Genomic DNA, 22,813 nt, shown 5'->3' on the forward strand with positions numbered 1-22,813 from the left:
GGGTGTCGTGGTACACCAGTCATTGAAAGTAGGCATGCAGGTGCACCAGGCAGTGAAGAAAGCGAATGGTATGTTGGCATTCATAGCGAGGGGATTTGAGTATAGGAGCAGGGAGGTTCTGCTGCAGTTGTACAGGGCATTGGTGAGACCACACCTGGAGTATTGCGTACAGTTTTGGTCTCCTAATCTGAGGAAAGACATTCTTGCCATAGAGGGAGTACAGAGAAGGTTCACCAGATTGATTCCTGGAATGGCAGGACTTTCAAATGAAGGAAGACTGGATAGACCCGGCTTATACTCGCTGGAATTTAGAAGATTGAGGGGGGATCTTATAGAAACTTACAAAATTCTTAAGGGGTTGGACAGGCTAGATGCTGGAAGATTGTTCCCGATGTTGGGGAAGTCCAGAACAAGGGGTCACAGTTTTAAGGATAAGGGGGAAGTCTTTTAGGACCGAGATGAGAAAGTTTTTTTTTCACATAGAGTGGTGAATCTGTGGAATTCTCTGTCACAGAAGGTAGTTGAGGCCAGTTCATTGGCTATATTTAAGAGGGAATTAGATGTGGCCCTTGTGGCTAAAGGGATCAGGGGGTATGGAGAGAAGGCAGGTACGGGATACTGAGTTGGATGATCATCTATGATCATATTGAATGGCGGTGCAGGCTCGAAGGGCCGAATGGCCTACTCCTGCACCTATTTTTTTTTAATTTAATTTAAATTTAATTTAAAAAAAAAATTTTTTTTTTTTAAAAGAACCTATCACCTGTTATTACTAGGCTTGATCTTTTGGATACTCTTCGGCCTGTTTTCTTCCACCCAATTCAAGATCAAGCCTATTATGCCTATGCGTATTTATAAACAGTAAGTTTCTGGTCTCGTGCCTCAATCCCCCCCCCCCTTCCTTCCCAACCTTAGCCTCACGGACCTTATATTACCCCTAGTTCCTAAAACCCATTTCCATCACTCTCCCCCCCACCACCTTCCCCCTTCCCTCCTCCCCCCCGCCACCTTCCCCCTCCCTCCGCCACCTTCCCTCCCCCCTGGGGGCCAAGGCTGGGAGACTAAAGGCAGAGGGGAAAGGCCAGCTGTGCAACTCCAGACCCAGGCTGTGGATCCAAGGCTAGGCCCTGCCGTAGAGAGAACTCTAGGCCCAGGCTGCTGCGGATCAACTCCAGGCCCTGGCTGTGGATCCAAAGCTAGGCCCGCCGTAGAGAGAACTCTAGGCCCAGGCTGCTGCGGATCAACTCCAGGCCCAGGCTGTGGATCCAAAGCTAGGCCCCGCCGTAGAGAGAACTCTAGGCCCAGGCGGCTGCAGATCAACTCCAGGCTGCGGGTCCCGGCCTAATGCCTCCATTAAAGACTGTATCCTTTTCCAAAAACAGTCTCCACCATCTGCCTGTGGTGTACCTCATTGAGCTGGAAGGGAATTCTGTGCTGCATTTAATTCCAATCCCGAGCTTCCTTTAGTGGGAGAGTCGAGGACCAGAGGTCACAGCCTCAGAATTAAAGGATGGTTCCATTAGGAAGGAGATGAGAAGGTATTTCTTTAGGGCGGTGAATCTGTGGGATTCTTTGCCACAGACGGCTGTGGAGGCCACAAGTCAGTGGATGTTGTTAAGGCAGAGATAGATAGATTCTTGATTAGTTATGGGGAGAAGACAGGAGAATGGGGTTAGGAGGGAGAGATTGATCAGCCATCATTGAATGGCGGAGTAGACCTGATGGGCCGAATGGCCTATCACTTCTTCTCCTATCACTTATCTACATACTAAAACTCTTGTTTGTTTGTTTGTTTGTTTGTTCCTGAATTACAGCCAAAACGGTACATGATAGCGTGATAATTTTAGTCCCAGATCGTCCCTTTGGTGCTAATGGAAGAAGTTTCATTGAAATTGGTGTTACATTTTTAAAGTTATTCACATTTTAAAGTTTAAATCTATCTCCTTGGGGGGGGGGAGGAGAGGGTGCTGCACCAATGCAGGAGAGGTTTGGGCCCAACAGGTCCACTTGGTCCAGTGAACTTTAAACAGTTGATGTTTCCTGCAAATAAATCTACACTGGGTTGGTTTCATGTACAGTGAAAAGCATTTTTGTTGTGTGCTATCCAGCCAGTGGAAAGACTATACATGATTACCAACAAGCTATGTACAGTGTACAGATACAGGATAAAGGGAATAACATTTAGTGCAAGATTAAAGATAGTCCGAGGGTCTCCAGTGAGGTAGATGGGAGGTCAGGACCGCTCTCTGGTTGGTGATAGGATGGTTCAGTTGCCTGATAACAGCCGGGAAGAAACTGCCCCTGAATCTGGAGGTTTGACGTATTCAGGCTCCTGTACCTTCATCCCGATGGTAGCAGCGAGATGAGAGTGTGGCCAGGGTGGTGTGGGTCAGTGAGAGTGTGGCCAGGGTGGTGTGGGTCAGTGAGAGTGTGGCCAGGGTGGTGTGGGTCAGTGAGAGTGTGGCCAGGGTGGTGTGGGTCAGTGAGAGTGTGGCCAGGGTGGTGTGGGTCAATGAGAGTGTGGCCAGGGTGGTGTCGGTCTCTGATGATGCTGGCTGCCTTCTCGAGGCAGCTCCTCCTGTAGATCCCTTCGATGGTGGGGAGGTGAGTACCGTGATGGACCGGGCGATGGTGGGGAGGTGAGTACCCGTGATGGACCGGGCAGTGTCCACCACTCTCTGTAGTCTCCTTCGTTCCTGGGTGTTGAGTTGCTGAAGCTGGTCGTGATGCAGCCAGTCAGTGTGCACTCTACTGTACACCTGTGGATGTCTGATAGAGTTGACACAGGGCAGGTACATGCACACTGCCCGGTCCATCACTGGTACTGACACAGGGCAGGTACACAGACACTGCCCGGTCCATCACAGGTACTGACACAGGACAGGTACATGGACAGGTACTGACACAGGGCAGGTACATGGACAGGTACTGACACAGGGCAGGTACATGGACACTGCCCGGTCCATCACAGGTACTGACACACGGCAGGTACATGGCCCAGTCCATCACAGGTACCAACACAGGGCAGGTACATGGACAGGTACTGTCACAGGTACCAACACAGGGCAGGTACATGGACAGGTACTGTCACAGGTACCAACACAGGGCAGCATGGATTTACGAAGGGGAAATCATGCTTGACAAACCTACTGGAATTTTTTGAGGATGTAACTAGGAAAATTGACAGGGGAGAGTCAGTGGATGTGGTGTACCTCGACTTTCAGAAAGCCTTTGACAAGGTCCCACATAGGAGATTAGTGGGCAAAATTAGAGCACATGGTATTGGGGGTAGGGTACTGACATGGATAGAAAATTGGTTGACAGACAGAAAGCAAAGAGTGGGGATAAATGGGTCCCTTTCGGAATGGCAGGCAGTGACCAGTGGGGTACCGCAAGGTTTGGTGCTGGGACCCCAGCTATTTACGATATACATTAATGACTTAGATGAATTGATTAAAAGTACCATTAGCAACTTTGCAGATGATACTAAGCTGGGGGGTAGTGTGAATTGTGAGGAAGATGCAATAAGGCTGCAGGGTGACTTGGACAGGTTGTGTGAGTGGGCGGATACATGGCAGATGCAGTTTAATGTAGATAAGTGTGAGGTTATTCACTTTGGAAGTAAGAATAGAAAGGCAGATTATTATCTGAATGGTGTCAAGTTAGGAAGAGGGGATGTTCAACGAGATCTGGGTGTCCTAGTGCATCAGTCACTGAAAGGAAGCATGCAGGTACAGCAGGCAGTGAAGAAAGCCAATGGAATGTTGGCCTTCATAACAAGAGGAGTTGAGTATAGGAGCAAAGAGGTCCTTCTCCAGTTGTACCGGGCACTGGTAAGACCGCACCAGGAGTACTGTGTGCAGTTTTGGTCTCCAAATTTGAGGAAGGATATTCTTGCTATTGAGGGCGTGCAGCGTAGGTTCACTAGGTTAATTCCCGGAATGGCGGGACTGTCGTATGTTGAAAGGCTGGAGCTATTAGGCTTGTATACACTGGAATTTAGAAGGATGAGGGGGGATCTTATTGAAACATATAAGATAATTAGGGGATTGGACACATTAGAGGCAGGAAACATGTTCCCAATGTTGGGGGAGTCCAGAACAAGGGGCCACAGTTTAAGAATAAGGGGTAGGCCATTCAGAATGGAGATGAGGAAGAACTTTTTCAGTCAGAGTGGTGAAAGTGTGGAATTCTCTGCCTCAGAAGGCAGTGGAGGCCAGTTCGTTGGATGCTTTCAAGAGAGAGCTGGATAGAGTTCTTAAGGATAGCGGAGTGAGGGGGTATGGGGAGAAGGCAGGAACGGGGTACTGATTGAGAGTGATCAGCCATGATTGCATTGAATGGCGGTGCTGGCTCGAAGGGCTGAATGGCCTACTCCTGCACCTATTGTCTATTGTCTATTGTACATGGACAGGTACTAACACAGGGCAGGTACATGCACTCTGCCCAGTCCATCACAGGTACCGACAGAGTGCAGGTAAATGGACAGGTGATGACAGAGGTCAGGTACATGGACAGGTACTGTCACAGACCAGGTACATGGACAGGTGATGACACAGGGCAGGTACATGGACAGGTACTGACACACGTACTGTCACAGACCAGGTGCAAGGACAGGTGATGACACAGGGCAGGTACATGGACAGGTGATGACAGAGGGCAGGTACATGGACAGGTACTGACACAGGTACTGTCACAGACCAGGTACATGGACAGGTGATGACACAGGGCAGGTACATGGACAGGTGATGACAGAGGGCAGGTACATGGACAGGTACTGACACAGACCAGGTGCAAGGACAGGTGATGACACAGGGCAGGTACATGGACAGGTGATGACACAGGGCAGGTACATGGACAGGTGATGACACAGAGCAGGTGTCCACAGAACACCCATCAACACTTCAGTACTTGTCCACATCTGACCTTGGTCACTGTTCTATTAACAGCCAGAATTCACCTTCCTGAGCCTCCCTGTCCCACTTCTCCTCTCAAGAGTCTGGAGTCAAGAGCGTTTTATTGTCGTGTGTCCCAGATAGAACAATGAAATTCTTACTTGCTGCAGCACAACAGAAAATACAACAACAACAACAACAACAGAATATGTAAACAGATCACACCTTGCTCTCCACCAGAGACCGGGTAGAGTTGCTGACTCACAGCGCCAGAGACCCAGGTTCAATCGACACTGCTGGTGTCGTTTGTGCAGAATTTGTACGCTCTCCCTGCGGGTTTTCTCCTGATTAACATGGACACGTAGAAACATAGAAAATAGGTGCAGGAGGAGGCCATTTAGCCCATCGAGCCAGCACCGCCATTCATTGTGATCATGGCTGATCATCCACAATCAGTAACCCGTGCCTGCCTTCTCCCCATATCCCTTGATTCCACTAGCCCCTAGAGCTCTATCTAACTCTCTTTTAAATCCATCCAGTGAATTGGTTTCCACTGCCCTCTGTGGCAGAGAATTCCACAAATTCACAACTCTGGGTGAAATAGTTTATTCTCACCTCAGTTTTAAACGGCCTCCCTTTTCTTCTTGGACTGTGTGGCCTCTGGTTCTGGACTCCCCCAACATTGGGAACATTTTTCCTGCATCTAGCTTGTCCAGTCCTTTTTATAATTTTATAAGTCTCTATAAGATCAACTCTCATTCTTCCAAACTACAGCGAATACAAGCCCAGTCTTTCCAATCTTTCCTCATATGACAGTCCCGCCATCCCGGGGATTAACCTGGTGAACCTACGCTGCACTGCCTCAATAGCAAGGACGTCCTTCCTCAAATTAGGAGACCAAAACTGCACACAATACTCCAGGTGTGGTCTCACCAGGGCCCTGTACAACTGCAGAAGTACCTCTTTGCTCTTATACTCAAATCCTCTCGTTATGAAGGCCGTTAGCTTTCTTCACTGCCTGCTGTACCTGCGCGCCAACGTTCAGTTTCTTTCCACACTTCAAAGACGGACAGGTGTGTTTGCTAATTGCCTTTGGTAAAGTTGTAAATGATGGCGCGTGTTTGGGATGGTGTTAGTGCGCTGGTCGGTGTGGGCTCAGAGGGCCAGTTTCCACGCTGTATCTCCAAAGTGTAAAGACCACTCTCCACATATATCCAGAGGTGGAAGGGCCAATCAATGCGTGTACACTCCAAACAAATATCTCAGCATGTATTTGATGATGTGAAATAATTTAAATCAGTTCAACCCTCTGTGGTGTGGAGTTGGTTTAGTTTACACACCCTGGGGGCGTGGGTTACAATGTTAATTCTGTAAAATGTCCTCTCCAACACAGTCCCCATGCCCTGACCTCCCCCTCCCCCCCCTCCCCACTCCCCGGTCCGCAGGGACTCGGCCGCAGGTCGGGCAGCGTCTGTGGGGCAGTGAGACGGTCAGGGCCTGGGGGTCGGGACCCTGCCTGATGCACCGCTCCTGCCCGGGGTCACACATCACACCCACCGACTCTCATTGACCCACCCCCTTCACCCTGCCCCTCTCTCCCCTCCCCGTGAACTCATCTCCCATCCCCACATCCCACGTTTCCCTTTTATCCCACCACCCCCTCACTCCTTCTCCTCCCCCTTCCCCTCCCCTCTTCCCCTCCCCTCTTCTCCCCCCTCCCCGACTCCCTCCTTCTCCCCTTCCCCCTCCTTTCCCCTTCTCCCCGACTCCCTCCTTCTCCCCCTCCCCCTTTCCCTTCACCCCTCCCTTCCCCTTCTCCCCCTCTCCCCTTCCCCTCCCCCCCCTCTCCAGGCCCAGGATTACATGACAGGCAACAGTGTTAAATAAATCTGTTTTATTATGTACAAAGAGCATTTTACAAAATCATCACAAGCTGCACAAAAACTTGCAGAACTGGCATCCACTGCATCAGTAACCAAACTTTGTATAAATTACAGGTTTCCAAAGAGAAACAGCAGACAATAGTCAATAGGTGCAGGAGGAGGCCATTTGGCCCTTAGAGCCAGCACTGCCATTCGCTGAAGCATCCTGTCCGGCAACACTACAGTCTGGTTTGGGAACAGCTCTGCCCAGGACAGGATGGCCCTGCAGAGAGTAGTGCGTTCGGCTGAACGCACCATGGGAACTACACTCGTCCCCCTGCAGGACCTATACATCAGGAGGTGCAGATCCAGAGCCAGCAACATTAGGGGGGACCCCTACCACCCCAGCAACGGACTGTTCCAGCTGCTACGGTCAGGCAAACGCCTCCGCTGTCAAAACAGAGAGGATGAGACGGAGTTTCTTCCCACAGGCCATCAGGACTGTCAACTTTTATAACTCCAGAGACTATAGTAACTTATTAACTTTATTTATATACTGTAACTGTAATTCTTTTTTGCACAATCCACAGGCATTGCCACTTTCATTTCACTGCACATCGTGTATGTGACAGATAAATTTGACTTGACTTGACTTGACTTGATCATGGCTGATCATCCACAGTCAATACCCCGTTCCTGCCCTCTCCCCAGACCCCGACAGCACGGACAAAGTGCGAACTTTTCCATGTTCCACAAGGACCTTGTCGTAAACTGTGGGATCTGGGACCATGGACACATCTGGTCACATCTGCCACAGAGACGGGACAGCAGCAAACCCGTTCCCCGTCACCCGGACACGGGGTGCTCTGTCACCCCCCGCGTACAGCGGTCCCCACTCTGCAACTCTCCCGGTCCCACAACGCCCGCTCCTCATCCCTGCGAGAGAGAGGGGGGGGGGGAGAGAGAGAGAGGGAGGGAGGGGAGGGAGAGAGGGGGAGGGGGGGGGGGGAGGGGGGGGGGGAGAGAGAGAATGAGTCCTGTGTTAGTGACTGGGCATCGCGGCCCATCCATCCCGTTCACTGCTGGGGCAGCGTCACCCCACAATATTAGCCGGGGGAGAGGGGAGGGGGCGGGGGGGGAGGGGCAGGGAGACAGGGTGAAGAGAGGTGGCGACCGAGAGAGAGGGGGGGGGAGGAGACGGAGAGAGGGGGGAAGGAAAGGACGGGGGACGGAGAGGGGGGGGAACGGGACGGGATGGAGAGAGGGGACGGGACGGAGATGGGGGCAGGGTGGGGTGACGAGGGGGAGGGGCGGTGAGGGGGGGAGAGGCGCGGACAGAGAGGGGAGACGGGGATACTCACGGCAAGGTGTGGGGGTTGCTGCAGAGATACGATGCCCAGACTCCCAGTACGGCTAGAACGAGAAGGATCACGGCGGGAATGATCGCCCAATGACACCTGGACCCTGGAGGAGATAGACCCACACAGCCGTGAAAATGGAGCTTCGTTTAGAGACACAGCGCGGAAACAGGCCCTTCAGCTAGGCTTGTATACACTGGAATTTAGAAGGATGAGAGGGGATCTTATCGAGACGTATAAGATTATTAAGGGGGTTGGACACGTTAGAGGCAGGAAACATGTTCCCAATGTTGGGGGAAGTTCGGAACCAGGGGCCACACAGTTTAAGAATAAGGGGTCGGCCATTTAGAACGGAGATGAGGAAAAACCTTTTAAGTCAGAGAGTTGAGAATCTGTGGAATTCTCTGCCTCAGACGGCAGTGGAGGCCAATTCTCTGAATGCATTCAAGAGAGAGCTAGATAGAGCTCTTAAGGATAGCGGAGTCAGGGGGTATGGGGAGAAGGCAGGAACGGGGTACTGATTGAGAATGATCAGCCATGATCACATTCAATGGCGGTGCGTACAGGCTCGAAGGGCCGAATGGCCTCCTCCTGCACCTATTGTCTATTGGCCCATTGAGTGCACTAGTCTTTCCAATCTTTCCTCATATGTCAGTCCCGCCATCCGAGGGATCAATCTCGTGAACCTACGCTGCAATGCCTCAATTACAAGGATGTCCTTCCTCAAATTAGGAGACCAAAACTGTACACAATACTTCAGATATGGTCTTACCAAGGCCTTTTACAACTGCAGAAGGATCTCTTTACTCCCATACTGAAATCCTCTTGTTATGAAGGCCAACATGCCATTAGCTTTCTTCACTGCCTGCTGTACCTGCACGCCAACTTTCAGTGACTGGTGTACAAGGACACCCAGGTCTCGCTGCACCTCCCCCTTACCTGACCTAACACCATTGAGAAAATAATCTGCCTCCTTGTTTTTGCCATTCTCAATCAGTACCCGTTCCTGCCTTCTCCCCATACCCCCTGACTCCGCTATCCTTAAGAGCTCTATCTAGCTCTCTCTTGAATGCATTCAGAGAATTGGCCTCCACTGCCTTCTGAGGCAGAGAATTCCACAGATTCACAACTTTCTGACTGAAAAAGTTTTTCCTCCTCTCAGTTTTAAATGGCCGACCCCTCAGCAGGTCAGGCAGCATCTCGGGAGAGAAGGAAGGGTCTCGACCCGAAACGTCACCCATTCCTTCTCTCCCGAGATGCTGCCTGACCTGCTGAGTTACTCCAGCATTTTGTGAATCAATACCTTCAAAGAGTTTTTGTATATACATTAATTAATTAAGAAAGAGATTAATAAAGATATATAATAAATTTATGCGGGGGTTCCCTGAGACATGAAAATTATTTCCAGGGTTCCGCTGAGAAATGCTGGAATGGAGGGAGAGGGATCGTGTTCAGGCAGGGGAGATCAGTTTGCATTGGCTTCATGTTCGGTACAAACATTATTCCTGCGCTGTTTTCTGGGGTCTGTTGGCCACGGGGGAGCTCAGATGGTATGTGTCAATAATGGTTTGTGTAAAATTGAATCATTTGTAACTTTTCCGGCGCCCTTTATGTGGCGATTCTTTGCATACCTTGCGTGCGAACAAGAAAAAAAAATGTATCACTGCGCCTTGTCAGATGTGACAAGGAAGCATTCATTCACGGAGAGTGCCGTGCGCAAGTGGGTGGGACAAGGCCAGAATTCCCCACTGGGTCAGCATGGGCCGTGTGGGCCGAAGAGCCAGTCTGGGTGCTGTGCTACTCTGCACGCCACTACTCACCGACCACGCGCAGCTCAAAGTGCTCCACGTCGCGGTTCCTCGGCTCCCTGTCAAAGTAGTTTGTCTCTATCTCGTAGGTCCCCTGGTCACCGAGACCCACGGCCCACAGCTCGATTTCACCGTCCAGTCGGAAGCGGACTCTGTCCCCGTAGGACGGGTGGATCCAGGACGGACTCTCGGGCTGTAAGACTTCCAATCCAGGATCGGCAGGTCAGGATGGAGACGCCACATCGACACCCTGATCTTCTCGTGGCTGTGGGGCTGGACGGGGAACCTCACCATCCCACCCATGGTGACAGTGGTGACCGAGCCCACGGTGGCCGACGTTCTTGTACCGCACACAGCCGCAGTGTGGAGACCTGCAACACAACAAGGTCATAGAATGTTTCGAGGATGTAACCAGTAGAGTGGATAAGGGAGAACCAGTCGATGTGTTATATCTGGACTTTCAGAAGGCCTTCGACAAGGTCCCACATAGGAGATTGGTGTAACAAACTTAAAGCACACGGTATTGGGGGTTCGGTGTTGAGGTGGATAGAGAACTGGTTGGCGGACAGGAAGCAAAGAGTAGGAATAAACGGGTCCTTTTCGGAATGGCAGGCAGTGACTAGTGGGGTACCGCAAGGCTCAGTGCTGGGACCCCAGCTATTTACAATATATATTAATGATTTGGACGAGGGAATTGAATGCAATATCTCTAAGTTTGCGGATGACACGAAGCTGGGTGGCAGTGTTAGCTGCGAGGAGGATGCTAGGAGGCTGCAGAGTGACTTGGATAAATTAGGCGAGTGGGCAAATGCATGGCAGATGCAATATAATGTGGATAAATGTGAGGTTATCCACTTTGGCGGCAAGAACAGGAAAGCAGAGTATTACCTGAATGGTGGCCAATTAGGAAAAGGGGGGATGCAGCGTGACCTGGGTGTTATGGTGCACCAGTCATTGAAAGCAAGCGTGCAGGTGCAGCAGGCAGTGAAGAAAGCGAATGGTATGTTGGCATTCATTGCGAGGGGATTTGAGTATAGGAGCAGGGAGGTTCTGCTGCAGTTGTACAGGGCCTTGGTGAGCCGCACCTGGAGTATTGTGTACAGTTTTGGTCTCCTAATCTGAAGAAAGACATTCTAGCCTTAGAGGGAGTACAGAGAAGGTTCACCAGATTGGTCCCTGGGATGGCAGGACTTTCATATGAAGAAAGACTGGATAAACTAGGCTTATACTCGCTGGAATTTAGAAGACTGAGGGGGGATCTTATAGAAACATTCTTAAGGGGTTGGAGAGCCTAGATTCGGGAAGATTGTTCCCGATGTTGGGAAAGTCCAGAACCAGGGGTCACAGCTTAAGGATAAGGGGGAAGTCTTTTAGGACCGAGATGAGAAAACATTTCTTCACACAGAGAGTGGTGAGTCTGTGGAATTCTCTGCCACAGAAGGTAGTTGAGGCCAGTTCATTGGCTATATTTAAGAGGGAGTTAGATGTGGCCCTTATGGCTAAAGGGATCAGGGGGTATGGAGAGAAGGCAGGTACAGGTTACTGATCTGGATGATCAGCCATGATCATATTGAATGGTGGTGCAGGTTCGAAGGGCTGAGTGGCCTACTCCTGCACCTATTTTCTATGTTTCTATGTCATTGTACCTGCCTGTTTCATCACCCACAGAAACATTGCCCCTCACATTCCCATTGAACCTGACCCCCCCCCCCCCTCTCCGGGTAACTGTGTGTTTGTGTTGTCATTTGTGAACGGAGCACCAAGGCACATTCCTTGAATGTGCACATACTTGGCCAATAAACTTATTCATTCATCATCAACCTATTCATTCATTCATGAAAAGGTGAGGCTAAAGGTGAAAAGAGTCAGAAAGGGGGTCAGATGAGGAGAGTAGTGAAATGTGAAGCTGCAGGGAGGGGTATGGATATGAGAGTCAGTCTGAAGAAGGTTCTCGACTCAAAACATCATCTATTCCTTTTCTCCACAGATGCTGCCTGACCCGCTGAGTTACTCCAGCACTCTGTGAAACATCACCTATTCATGTTCTCCACATACGCTGCCTGACCCGCTGAGTTACTCCAGCACTCTGTGAAACGTCACCTATCCATGTTCCCCACAGATGATGCCTGACCGGCTGAGTTACCTCAACACTCTGTGAAACGTCGCCTATCCATGTTCTCCACAGATGCTGCCCGACCCGCTGAGATACTCCAGCACTCTGTGAAACGTCACCTATCCATGTTCTCCACAGATGCTGCCTGACCCGCTGAGTTACTCCAGTTTATTGCATCTACACTCTTGTTAAGATCACCACACCCTGGGGAAAAGGGCTGTGACCATCCACATTACCAACGCCCCTCATGGTTTTATACACCTCAACAAGAATCCCCCTCATCCCCGAGTAGGGACCGACCCTGTGCAGTCTCTCCCTGTAACCTAACCCCACTGTGCCCGTGCCAAGCTGGTCTATCCCTTCTGCACCCTCTCCAGCACCATGCCACCTCCCTGTAGCTGGGCGCTAGAACTGTGGTCTCACCAACGACGTACAGATAGATACATCATGATGTACAATGGTGGCACAGCGGTAGAGCTGCTGCCTCACAGCGCCAGAGACCAGGGTTCGATCCTGACCACGGGTGCTGTCTGTGTGGAATCTGTACGTTCTCCCCGTGACCTGCGTGGGGTTGTCTCCCGGGATCTCCGGTTTAGGTCATAAGTGATAGGTGTAGAATTGGGCCATTCGGCCCATCAGGTCTACTCCACCATTTAATCACGGCTGATTTATCTCTCCCTCCTAACCCCATTCTCCTGCCTTCTCCCCATAACCCTGACACCCGCACTGACCAACAGTTTATCTATCCTCTGCCTTAAAAATATCCAATAGACAATAGGTGCAGGAGGAGGCCATTCGGCCCTTCGAGCCAGCACCGCCATTCAATGTGATCATGGCTGATCATTCTCAATCAGTACCCCGTTCCTGCCTTCTCCCCATACCCCCTGACTCCGCTATCCTTAAGACCTCTATCTAGCTCTCTGTTGAATGCATTCAGAGAATTGGCCTCCACTGCCTTCTGAGGCAGAGAATTTCACAGATTCACAACTCTCTGACTGAAAATGTTTCTCCTCATCTCAGTTCTAAATGGCCGACCCCTTAATCTTAAACTGTGGCCCCTTGTTCTGACTCCCCCAACATGGGATAAATGTTTCCTGCCTCTAACCTGCAACCCCTTAATAATCTTATACGTTTCGATAAGATCTCCTCTCATCCTTCTAATTCCAGTGTATACAAACAGTCGATCCAGTCTTTCAAGACAGTCCCGCCATTCGGGAATTAACTGAGTAAACCTACGCTGCACGCCCTCAATAGCAAGAATATCCTTCCTCAAATTTGAAGACCAAGTCCACTGACTTGTGGCCTCCACAGCCGTCTGTGGCAAAGAATCCCACAGATTCACCACCGTCTGGCTAAATAAATTCCTCCTCATCTCCTTCCTGACGGAAAGTCCTTTAATTCTGAGGCTGTGCCCTCTGGTCCTAGACTCTCCCACTAGTGGAAACATCCTCTCCACATCCACCCTATCCGGGTCTTTCACTATTCGGTGAAGTTTCAACGAGGTCCCCCCTCATTCTTCTAACTCCAGCGAGTACAGCGAAAATTGCTGACAATATTCCAAATGGGGCCCTGACCAGTGCCTTGTAGAGCCTCAGCATAACACCCCCTGTTTTTGTACACAAGCCCTCTTGAAATAAATGCTAGCATTGAGTTTGCTTTCTTTACTACCGACATTATTCCCTCCAAACCTCTCAAGACCGACAGGCTTGTAGGTTAATTGGCTTCTGTAAAATTAGAGATTGTCCCTTGTGTGTGTGTAGGGCAGCGTTAGGGCGACTTTATCGCTGGTCGCTGCGTACCCGGTGGGCCGAAGGGCCTGTTTCTGCGCCGTATCACTAAGCTAAATGACATTTTCACTGATGAATGTAGACACAAAATGCTGGGCTAACAGCGGGTCAGGCAGCATCTCTGGAGAGAAGGCCGACGTTCTTGTACCGCACACAGCCGCAGTGTGGAGACCTGCAACACAACAAGGTCATAGAATGTTTCGAGGATGTAACCAGTAGAGTGGATAAGGGAGAACCAGTCGATGTGTTATATCTGGACTTTCAGAAGGCCTTCGACAAGGTCCCACATAGGAGATTGGTGTACAAACTTAAAGCACACGGTATTGGGGGTTCGGTGTTGAGGTGGATAGAGAACTGGTTGGCGGACAGGGAAGCAAAGAGTAGGAATAAACGGGTCCTTTTCGGAATGGCAGGCAGTGACTAGTGGGGTACCCGGCAAGGCTCAGTGCTGGGACCCCAGCTATTTACAATATATATTAATGATTTGGACGAGGGAAATTGAATGCAATATCTCTAAGTTTGCGGATGACACGAAGCTGGGTGGCAGTGTTAGCTGCGAGGAGGATGCTAGGAGGCTGCAGAGTGACTTGGATAAATTAGGCGAGTGGCAAATGCATGGCAGATGCAATATAATGTGGATAATGTGAGGTTATCCACTTTGGCGGCAAGAACAGGAAAGCAGAGTATTACCTGAATGGTGGCCAATTAGGAAAAGGGGGGATGCAGCGTGACCTGGGTGTCATGGTGCACCAGTCATTGAAAGCAAGCGTGCAGGTGCAGCAGGCAGTGAAGAAAGCGAATGGTATGTTGGCATCATTACGAGGGGATTTGAGTATAGGAGCAGGGAGGTTCTGCTGCAGTTGTACAGGGCCGTGGTGAGACCGCACCTGGAGTATTGTGTACAGTTTTGGTCTCCTAATCTGAAGAAAGACATTCTAGCCTTAGAGGTAGTACAGAGAAGGTTCACCAGATTGGTCCCTGGGATGGCAGGACTTTTCATATGAAGAAAGACTGGATAAACTAGGCTTATACTCGCTGGAATTTAGAAGACTGAGGGGGGATCTTATAGAAACATTCTTAAGGGGTTGGAGAGCCTAGATTCGGGAAGATTGTTCCCGATGTTGGGAAAGTCCAGAACCAGGGGTCACAGCTTAAGGATAAGGGGGAAGTCTTTTAGGACCGAGATGAGAAAACATTTCTTCACACAGAGAGTGGTGAGTCTGTGGAATTCTCTGCCACAGAAGGTAGTTGAGGCCAGTTCATTGGCTATATTTAAGAGGGAGTTAGATGTGGGCCCTTATGGCTAAAGGGATCAGGGGGGTATGGAGAGAAGGCAGGGTACAGGTTACTGATCTGGATGATCAGCCATGATCATATTGAATGGTGGTGCAGGTTCGAAGGGCTGAGTGCCTACTCCTGCACCTATTTTCTATGTTTCTATGTCATTGTACCCTGCCTGTTTCATCACCCACAGAAAACATTGCCCCTCACATTCCCATTGAACCTGACCCCCCCCCCCCTCTCCGGGTAACTGTGTGTTTGTGTTGTCATTTTGTGAACGGAGCACCAAGGCAACATTCCTTGAATGTGCACATACTTGGCCAATAAACTTATTCATTCATTCATCAACCTATTTCATTCATTCATGAAAAAGGTGAGGCTAAAGGTGAAAAGAGTCAGAAAGGGGGGTCAGATGAGGAGAGTAGTGAAATGTGAAGCTGCAGGGAGGGGTATGGATATGAGAGTCAGTCTGAAGAAGGTTCTCGACTCAAAACATCATCTATTCCTTTTCTCCACAGATGCTGCCTGACCCGCTGAGTTACTCCAGCACTCTGTGAAACATCACCTATTCATGTTCTCCACATACGCTGCCTGACCCGCTGAGTTACTCCAGCACTCTGTGAAACGTCACCTATCATGTTCCCCACAGATGATGCCTGACCGGCTGAGTTACCTCAACACTCTGTGAAACGTCGCCTATCCATGTTCTCCACAGATGCTGCCCGACCCGCTGAGATACTCCAGCACTCTGTGAAACGTCACCTATCCATGTTCTCCACAGATGCTGCCTGACCCGCTGAGTTACTCCAGTTTATTGCATGTACACTCTTGTTTAAGACCACCACACCCTGGGGAAAAGGCCTGTGACCATCCACATTACCAACGCCCCCTCAGTGGTTTTATACACCTCAACAAGAATCCCCCTCATCCCCCGAGTAGGGACCTACCCTGTGCAGTGGCTCCCTGTAACCTAACCCCCACTGTGCCCGTGCCAAGCTGGTCTATCCCTTCTGCACCCTCTCCAGCACCATGCCACCTCCCTGTAGCTGGGCGCTAGAACTGTGGTCTCACCAACGACGTACAGATAGATACATCATGATGTACAATGGTGGCATAGCGGTAGAGCTGCTGCCTCACAGCGCCAGAGACCAGGGTTCGATCCTGACCACGGGTGCTGTCTGTGTGGAATCTGTACGTTCTCCCCGTGACCTGCGTGGGTTGTCTCCGGGATCTCCGGTTTAGGTCATAAGTGATAGGTGTAGAATTGGACCATTCGGCCCATCAGGTCTACTCCACCATTCAATCACGGCTGATTTATCTCTCCCTCCTAACCCCATTCTCCTGCCTTCTCCCATAACCCCTGACACCCGCACTGACCAATAATTTATCTATCTATGCCTTAAAAATATCCAAAAGACAATAGGTGCAGGAGGAGGCCATTCGGCCCTTCGAGCCAGCACCAGCCATTCAATGTGATCATGGCTGATCATTCTCAATCAGTACCCCCGTTCCTGCCTTCTCCCCATACCCCCTGACTCCGCTATCCTTAAGAGCTCTATCCAGCTCTCTCTTGAATGCATTCAGAGAATTGGCCTCCACTGCCTTCTGAGGCAGAGAATTCCACAGATTCACAACTCTCTGACTGAAAATGTTTCTCCTCATCTCAGTTCTAAATGGCCGACCCCTTATTCTTAAACTGTGGCCCCTTGTTCTGGACTCCCCCAACATTGGGATAATGTTTCCTGCCTCTAACCTGTCCAACCCCTTAATAATCTTATACGTTTCGATAAGATCTCCTCTCATCCTTCTAAATTCCAGTGTATACAAACCAGTCGATCCAGTCTTTTCAAGACAGTCCCGCCATTTCCGGGAATTAACTGAGTAAACCTACGCTGCACGCCCTCAATAGCAAGAATATCCTTCCTCAAATTTGGAGACCAAGTCCACTGACTTGTGGCCTCCACAGCCGTCTGTGGCAAAGAATCCCACAGATTCACCACCCTCTGGCTAAATAAATTCCTCCTCATCTCCTTCCTGACGGAAAGTCCTTTAATTCTGAGGCTGTGCCCTCTGGTCCTAGACTCTCCCACTAGTGGAAACATCCTCTCCACATCCACCCTATCCGGGTCTTTCACTATTCGGTGAAGTTTCAATGAGGTCCCCCCCTCATTCTTCTAAACTCCAGCGAGTACAGCGAAAATTGCTGACAATATTCCAAATGGGGCCTGACCAGTGCCTTGTAGAGCCTCAGCATAACACCCCCTGTTTTTGTACACAAGCACTCTTGAAATAACTGAGTTTGCTTTCTTTACTACTGACACTCTTCCCTCCAAACCTCTCAAGACCGATAGGCTTGTAGGTTAATTGGCTTCTGTAAAATTAGAGATTGTCCCTTGTGTGTGTGAAGGGCAGCGTTAGTGCGGCCTGATCGCTGGTCGCTGCGTACCCGGTGGGCCGAAGGGCCTGTTTCTGCGCCGTATCACTAAGCTAAATGACATTTTCATTGATGAATGTAGACACAAAATGCTGGGCTAACTCAGCGGGTCAGGCAGCATCTGTGGAGAGAAGGAATGGGTGACGATTCACAGAGTGCTGGAGTAACTCAGCGGGTCAGGCAGCATCTCTGGAGAGAAGGAATGGGTGACGTTTCGGGTTCTTCAGAGAAGGGTCTCGACCCGAAAAGTCACCCATTCCTTCTCTCCACAGATAGAAACATAAAAACATAGAAAATAGGCGCAGGAGTAGGCCATTCGGCCCTTCGAGCCTGCACCGCCATTCAATATGATCATGGCTGATCATCCAGCTCAGTAACCTGTACCTGCCTTCTCTCCATACCCCCTGATCCCTTTAGCCACAAGGGCCACATCTAACTCCCTCTTAAATATAGCCAAAGAACTGGCCTCAACTACCTTCTGTGGCAGAGAATTCCATAGACTCACCACTCTCTGTGTGAAGAAATGTTTTCTCATCTCGGTCCTAAAAGACTTCCCCGTATCCTTAAGCTGTGACCCCCTGGTTCTGGACTGCCCCCAACATCGGGAACAATCTTCCCGCATCTAGCCTCTCCAACCCCTTAAGAATTTTATATGTTTCAATAGATCCCCCCTCAGTCTTCTAAATTCCAGCGAGTATAAGCCTAGTCTATCCAGTCCTTCTTCATATGAAAGTCCTGCCATCCCAGGGATCAATTTGGTGAACCTTCTCTGTACTCCCTCTAAGGCTAGAATGTCTTTCCTCAGATTAGGAGACCAAAACTGTACACAATACTCCAGGTGCGGTCTCACCAAGGCGCTGTACAACTGCAGCAGAACCTCCCTGCTCCTATACTCAAATCCTCTTGCTATGAATGCTAACATACCATTCGCTTTCTTCACTGCCTGCTGCACCTGCCACGCTTGCTTTCAATGACTGGTGCACCATGGCACCCAGGTCACGTTGCATCTCCCCTTTTCCTAATTGGCCACCATTCAGGTAATACTCTGCTTTCCTGTTCTTGCCGCCAAAGTGGATAACCTCACATTTATCCACATTATATTGCATCTGCCATGCATTTGCCCACTCTCCTAATCTTTCAAGACACTCTGCAGCCTCCTAGCATCCTCCTCGCATCTAACACTGCCACCCAGCTTCGAGTCATCTGCAAACTTAGAGATATTGCATTCAATTCCCTCGTCCAAATCATTAATATATATTGTAAATAACTGGGGTCCCAGCACTGAGCCTTGCGGTACCCCACTAGTCACTGCCTGCCATTCCGAAAAGGACCCGTTTTATTCCTACTCTGCTTCCTGTCTGCCAACCAATTCTCTATCCACCTCAACACTGAACCCCCAATACAGTGTGCTTTAAGTTTGTAGGACACCAATCTCCTATGTGGGACCTTGTCGAAGGCCTTCTGAAAGTCCAGATATAACACATCGACTGGTTCTCCCTTATCCATTCTACTAGTTACATCCTCGAAAAATTCTATAAGATTCGTCAGGCATGATTTGCCTTTCATAAATCCATGCTGACTTTGTCCGATGATTTCACCACTTTCCAAATGTGATGCTATCACATCTTTAATAACTGACTCTAGCATTTTCCCCACTACCGATGTTAGGCTAACTGGTCTATAATTCCCCATTTTCTCTCTCGCCTCCTTTTTAAAAGTGGGGGTTACATTAGCTACCCTCCAATCCTCAGGAACTACTCCAGAATCTAAAAAGTTTAAAAAAATTATCACTAATGCATCCACTATTTCTGAGGCTACTTCCTTAAGCACTCTGGATGCAGCCTATCTGGCCCTGGGGATTTATCGGCCTTTAATCCATTTAATTTACCTAACACCACTTCCCGACTAACCTGGATTACCCTCAGTTCCTCCATCTCGTTAGACCCCCGGTCCCCTGCTACTTCCGGCAGATTGTTTATGTCTTCCCTAGTGAAGACAGAACCAAAGTAGTTGTTCAATTGGTCTGCCATCTCCTTGTTCCCTATGATCAATTCACCTGTTTCCGACTGCAAGGGACCTACATTTGTCTTAACTAGTCTTTTTCTCTTCACATATCTATAAAAGCTTTTGCAGTCAGTTTTTATGTTCCCTGCCAGTTTTCTCTCATAATCTATTTTCCCCCTTCCTAATTAAGCCCTTTATGCTCCTCTGCTGGACCTGGTTTGTTCTTTTGCCAAACTGGGATGAACAATTGTTCTAGTTCATGTAGATGAGGGCCCGACCCGCTGAGTTACCCCAGTACAGTGTTTGACTGACAATTGTCCACTCCCAACTCCGTGGACAGCAGCTCTCGTTCTCTCTCTCTCTCAACCCCTCTCCCCATATTTCTCTCCCTCCCTCCTTCCCCTCTCCCTCCATCTCTCCCCCTCTCACTCCCCCCCTCTCCCTCCCTCCATCTACCTCTCTCCCCATCTCCCTCTCTCCCCATCTCCCCCTCCCCATCTGTCTCTCCCCATCTCTCTTTCTCCCCATCTCTCTCTTTCTCCCCCATCTCTTTCCCTCTCTCCCCATCTTTCCCTCCCTCCCCATCTCTTTCCCTCTCCCCCATCTCTCCGCCATCTCCCCATCTCTCCCCCGTCTCCCCATCTCTCTCCCCATCTCTCTCCACATCACTCCCTCTCTCCCCTACTCTCCCTCCCTCCATCTCTCTCTCCCCATCCATCTCTCTTCCCCCTCCATCTCTCTCTCCCCATCTCTCTCTCCACATCTCCCCCCAATCTATCTCTCGCCCCATCTCTCTCCCCCCCATCTCTCTCCCCCCCCCATCTCTCCCCGTCTCCCATCTCTCTCCACATCTCTCTCCTCTCTCCCCATCTCTCTCTCCCCTCCATCTCTCTCTCCCCCTCCATCTCTCTCTCCCCTCCATCTCCCTCTCCCCATCTCTCTCTCCACATCTCTCTCCCCATCTCTCTCTCCACATCTCTCTCCCCCATCTCTCTCTCCCCATCTCTCTCTCCCTCCATCTCTCTCTCTCCCCCTCCATCTCTCTCTCCCCCTCCATCTCTCTCTCCCCATCTCTCTCTCCCCATCTCTCTCTCCACATCTCTCTCCCCATCTCTCTCCACATCTCCCCCCCAATCTATCTCTCCCCCCATCTCCCTCCCCCCCCCCCATCTCTCTCTCCCCATCTCTCCCCCCATCCTCTATCTCTCTCCCCCCCCCCCCCCCCATGTCTCTACCTGTCAGCAGGTACAGCAGATGTACGGCCGTGCAGAGAGAGCGCCGCATCCTGCGGTGTCCCGGTCCCGGTCCCGGTTGGCGACCCACTCCAGGCTGTGGAGAAACGCCCTGGTGAAGCGGGACAGAGAAAAGGGAGAGAAAAGAGGGAGACTGACTGACTGAGGGACTGACGCAGCTCCGGCTCCCGCTCCAGCCCCCTCCCCCCCACGGCTATCCCGCCCCCCCCCCCCCCCCCGGCTCTCCAGCCCCCTCCCCCCCGGCTCTCCAGCCCCCTCCCCCCCCCCGGCTCTCCAGCCCCCTCCCCCCGGCTCTCCAGCCCCCTCACCCCCGGCTATCCCGCCCCCCCCCCCACGGCTCTCCAGCCCCCTCCCCCCCCGGCTATCCCCCCCCCCCCACGGCACTCCAGCCCCGCCCCCCCCTGGCTATCCCCCCCCCCACGGCACTCCAGCCCCGCCCCCCCCGGCTATCCCCCCCCCCCCACGGCTCTCCAGCCCCCCCCCCACGGCACTCCAGCCCCCCCCCCACGGCTCTCCAGCCCCCCTCCCCCCCGGCTATCCCGCCCCCCCCCCACGGCTCTCCAGCCCCTCCCCCCCGGCTATCCCCCCCCCCCCACGGCTCTCCAGCCCCCTCCCCCCCGGCTATCCCGCCCCCCCCCCCCACGGCACTCCAGCCCCCCTCCCCCCCGGCTATCCCCCCCCCCCCCCCACACGGCTCTCCAGCCCCCCCCCCCCACGGCACTCCAGCCCCCCCCCACGGCTCTCCAGCCCCCTCCCCCCCGGCTATCCCGCCCCCCCCCCCCACGGCTCTCCAGCCCCCTCCCCCCCGGCTCTCCAGCCCCCCCCCCCGGCTATCCCGCCCCCCCCCACGGCTCTCCAGCCCCCCCCCCCCATGGCACTCCAGCCCCCCCCCACGGCTCTCCAGCCCCCTCCCCCCCGGCTATTCCGCCCCTCCCCCACGGCTCTCCAGCCCCCCCCCCCATGGCACTCCAGCCCCCCCCCACGGCTCTCCAGCCCCCTCCCCCCCGGCTATTCCGCCCCTCCCCCACGGCTCTCCAGCCCCCTCCCCCCCGGCTCTCCAGCCCCCTCCCCCACGGCTCTCCAGCCCCCCCCCACGGCTCTCCAGCCCCCTCCCCCACGGCTCTCCAGCCCCCTCCCCCACGGCTCTCCAGCCCCCCCCCCCCCCCGGTTCTCCAAGCCCCCCCCCCACCGGTTCTCCAGGCCCCCCCCCCCCGGTTCTCCAAGCCCCCCCCCCCCCCCCCCCCCGGCTCTCCAGGCCCCGAACCTCCGTGGCCCCGGTGCGCGCATGCGTACATTCCGCATGACGCAGCAGCGGCCGCCCAGAGGCGCGCAGGCGCACTTCGCCGAGCCGCCATCACGCAGCGGGTCGGGGGCTTGGCCGCGGGGGAGGGGCCAGGGGGCGGAGGGAGGGGCTAAGGGCGGGGCCAGGGGCGGAGGGAGGGGCCAGGGCCGGAGGGCGGGGCCAGGGGCGGAGGGAGGGGCCAGGGGCGGAGGGCGGGGCCAGGGCCGGAGGGCGGGGCCAGGGGCGGAGGGAGGGGCCAGGGGAGGAGGGCGGGGCGGAGGGCGGGGCCAGGGGGGCCGAGGAATGAAGAACGTGGTGGAGGTTTGTTTGTCCTTTACCCAGAGCGGGCGACGTCTGATCGTCGTTCACGGGGAATTATCATCGGGGAAACATAGAAACATAGACAATAGGTGCAGGAGTAGGCCATTCGGCCCTTCGAGCCTGTACGCACCGCCATTCAATATGATCATGGCTGATCATCCAACTCAGTATCCCGTACCTGCCTTCTCTCCATACCCCCTGATCCCTTTAGCCACAAGGGCCACATCTAACTCCCTCTTAAATATAGCCCATGAACTGGCCTCAACTACCTTCTGTGGCAGAGCATTCCACAGACTCACCACTCTCTGTGTGAAAAAAAACTTTCTCATCTCGGTCCTAAAAGACTTCCCCCTTATCCTTAAACTGTGACCCCTTGTTCTGGACTCCCCAACATCGGGAACAATCTTCCTGCATC

At 52.2% G+C, this 22,813-nt stretch overlaps 1 protein-coding gene across 1 annotated transcript; it reads right to left on the minus strand.

Moving 5' to 3' along the window:
• Positions 1 to 6,774: 6,774 nt before the first annotated feature.
• On the minus strand, positions 6,775 to 22,172 carry LOC144603064 (uncharacterized). Its single transcript, XM_078416206.1, has 5 exons — positions 22,089 to 22,172; positions 20,778 to 20,871; positions 9,936 to 10,294; positions 8,119 to 8,221; positions 6,775 to 7,693 (listed from the first exon to the last, which is right to left on the minus strand). Exons 1-3 carry the CDS (start codon positions 22,095 to 22,097, stop codon positions 10,002 to 10,004), a joined length of 396 nt encoding a protein of 131 aa, XP_078272332.1. The 5' UTR covers positions 22,098 to 22,172; the 3' UTR covers positions 6,775 to 7,693; positions 8,119 to 8,221; positions 9,936 to 10,001.
• Between the last annotated feature and the right edge of the window lie 641 nt (positions 22,173 to 22,813).

The sequence above is a fragment of the Rhinoraja longicauda genome, chromosome 19, assembly GCF_053455715.1.
Source record: "Rhinoraja longicauda isolate Sanriku21f chromosome 19, sRhiLon1.1, whole genome shotgun sequence".
Classification (NCBI taxonomy): Eukaryota; Metazoa; Chordata; class Chondrichthyes; order Rajiformes; family Arhynchobatidae; genus Rhinoraja; species Rhinoraja longicauda.

Coding starts and splice junctions, on each gene's coding strand:
- LOC144603064 (XM_078416206.1), bottom strand. Junction 10,295..20,777: donor TCTGCTGTACCTGCTGACAG/GTAGAGACATGG, acceptor GTTGTGTTGCAG/GTCTCCACACTGCGGCTGTG.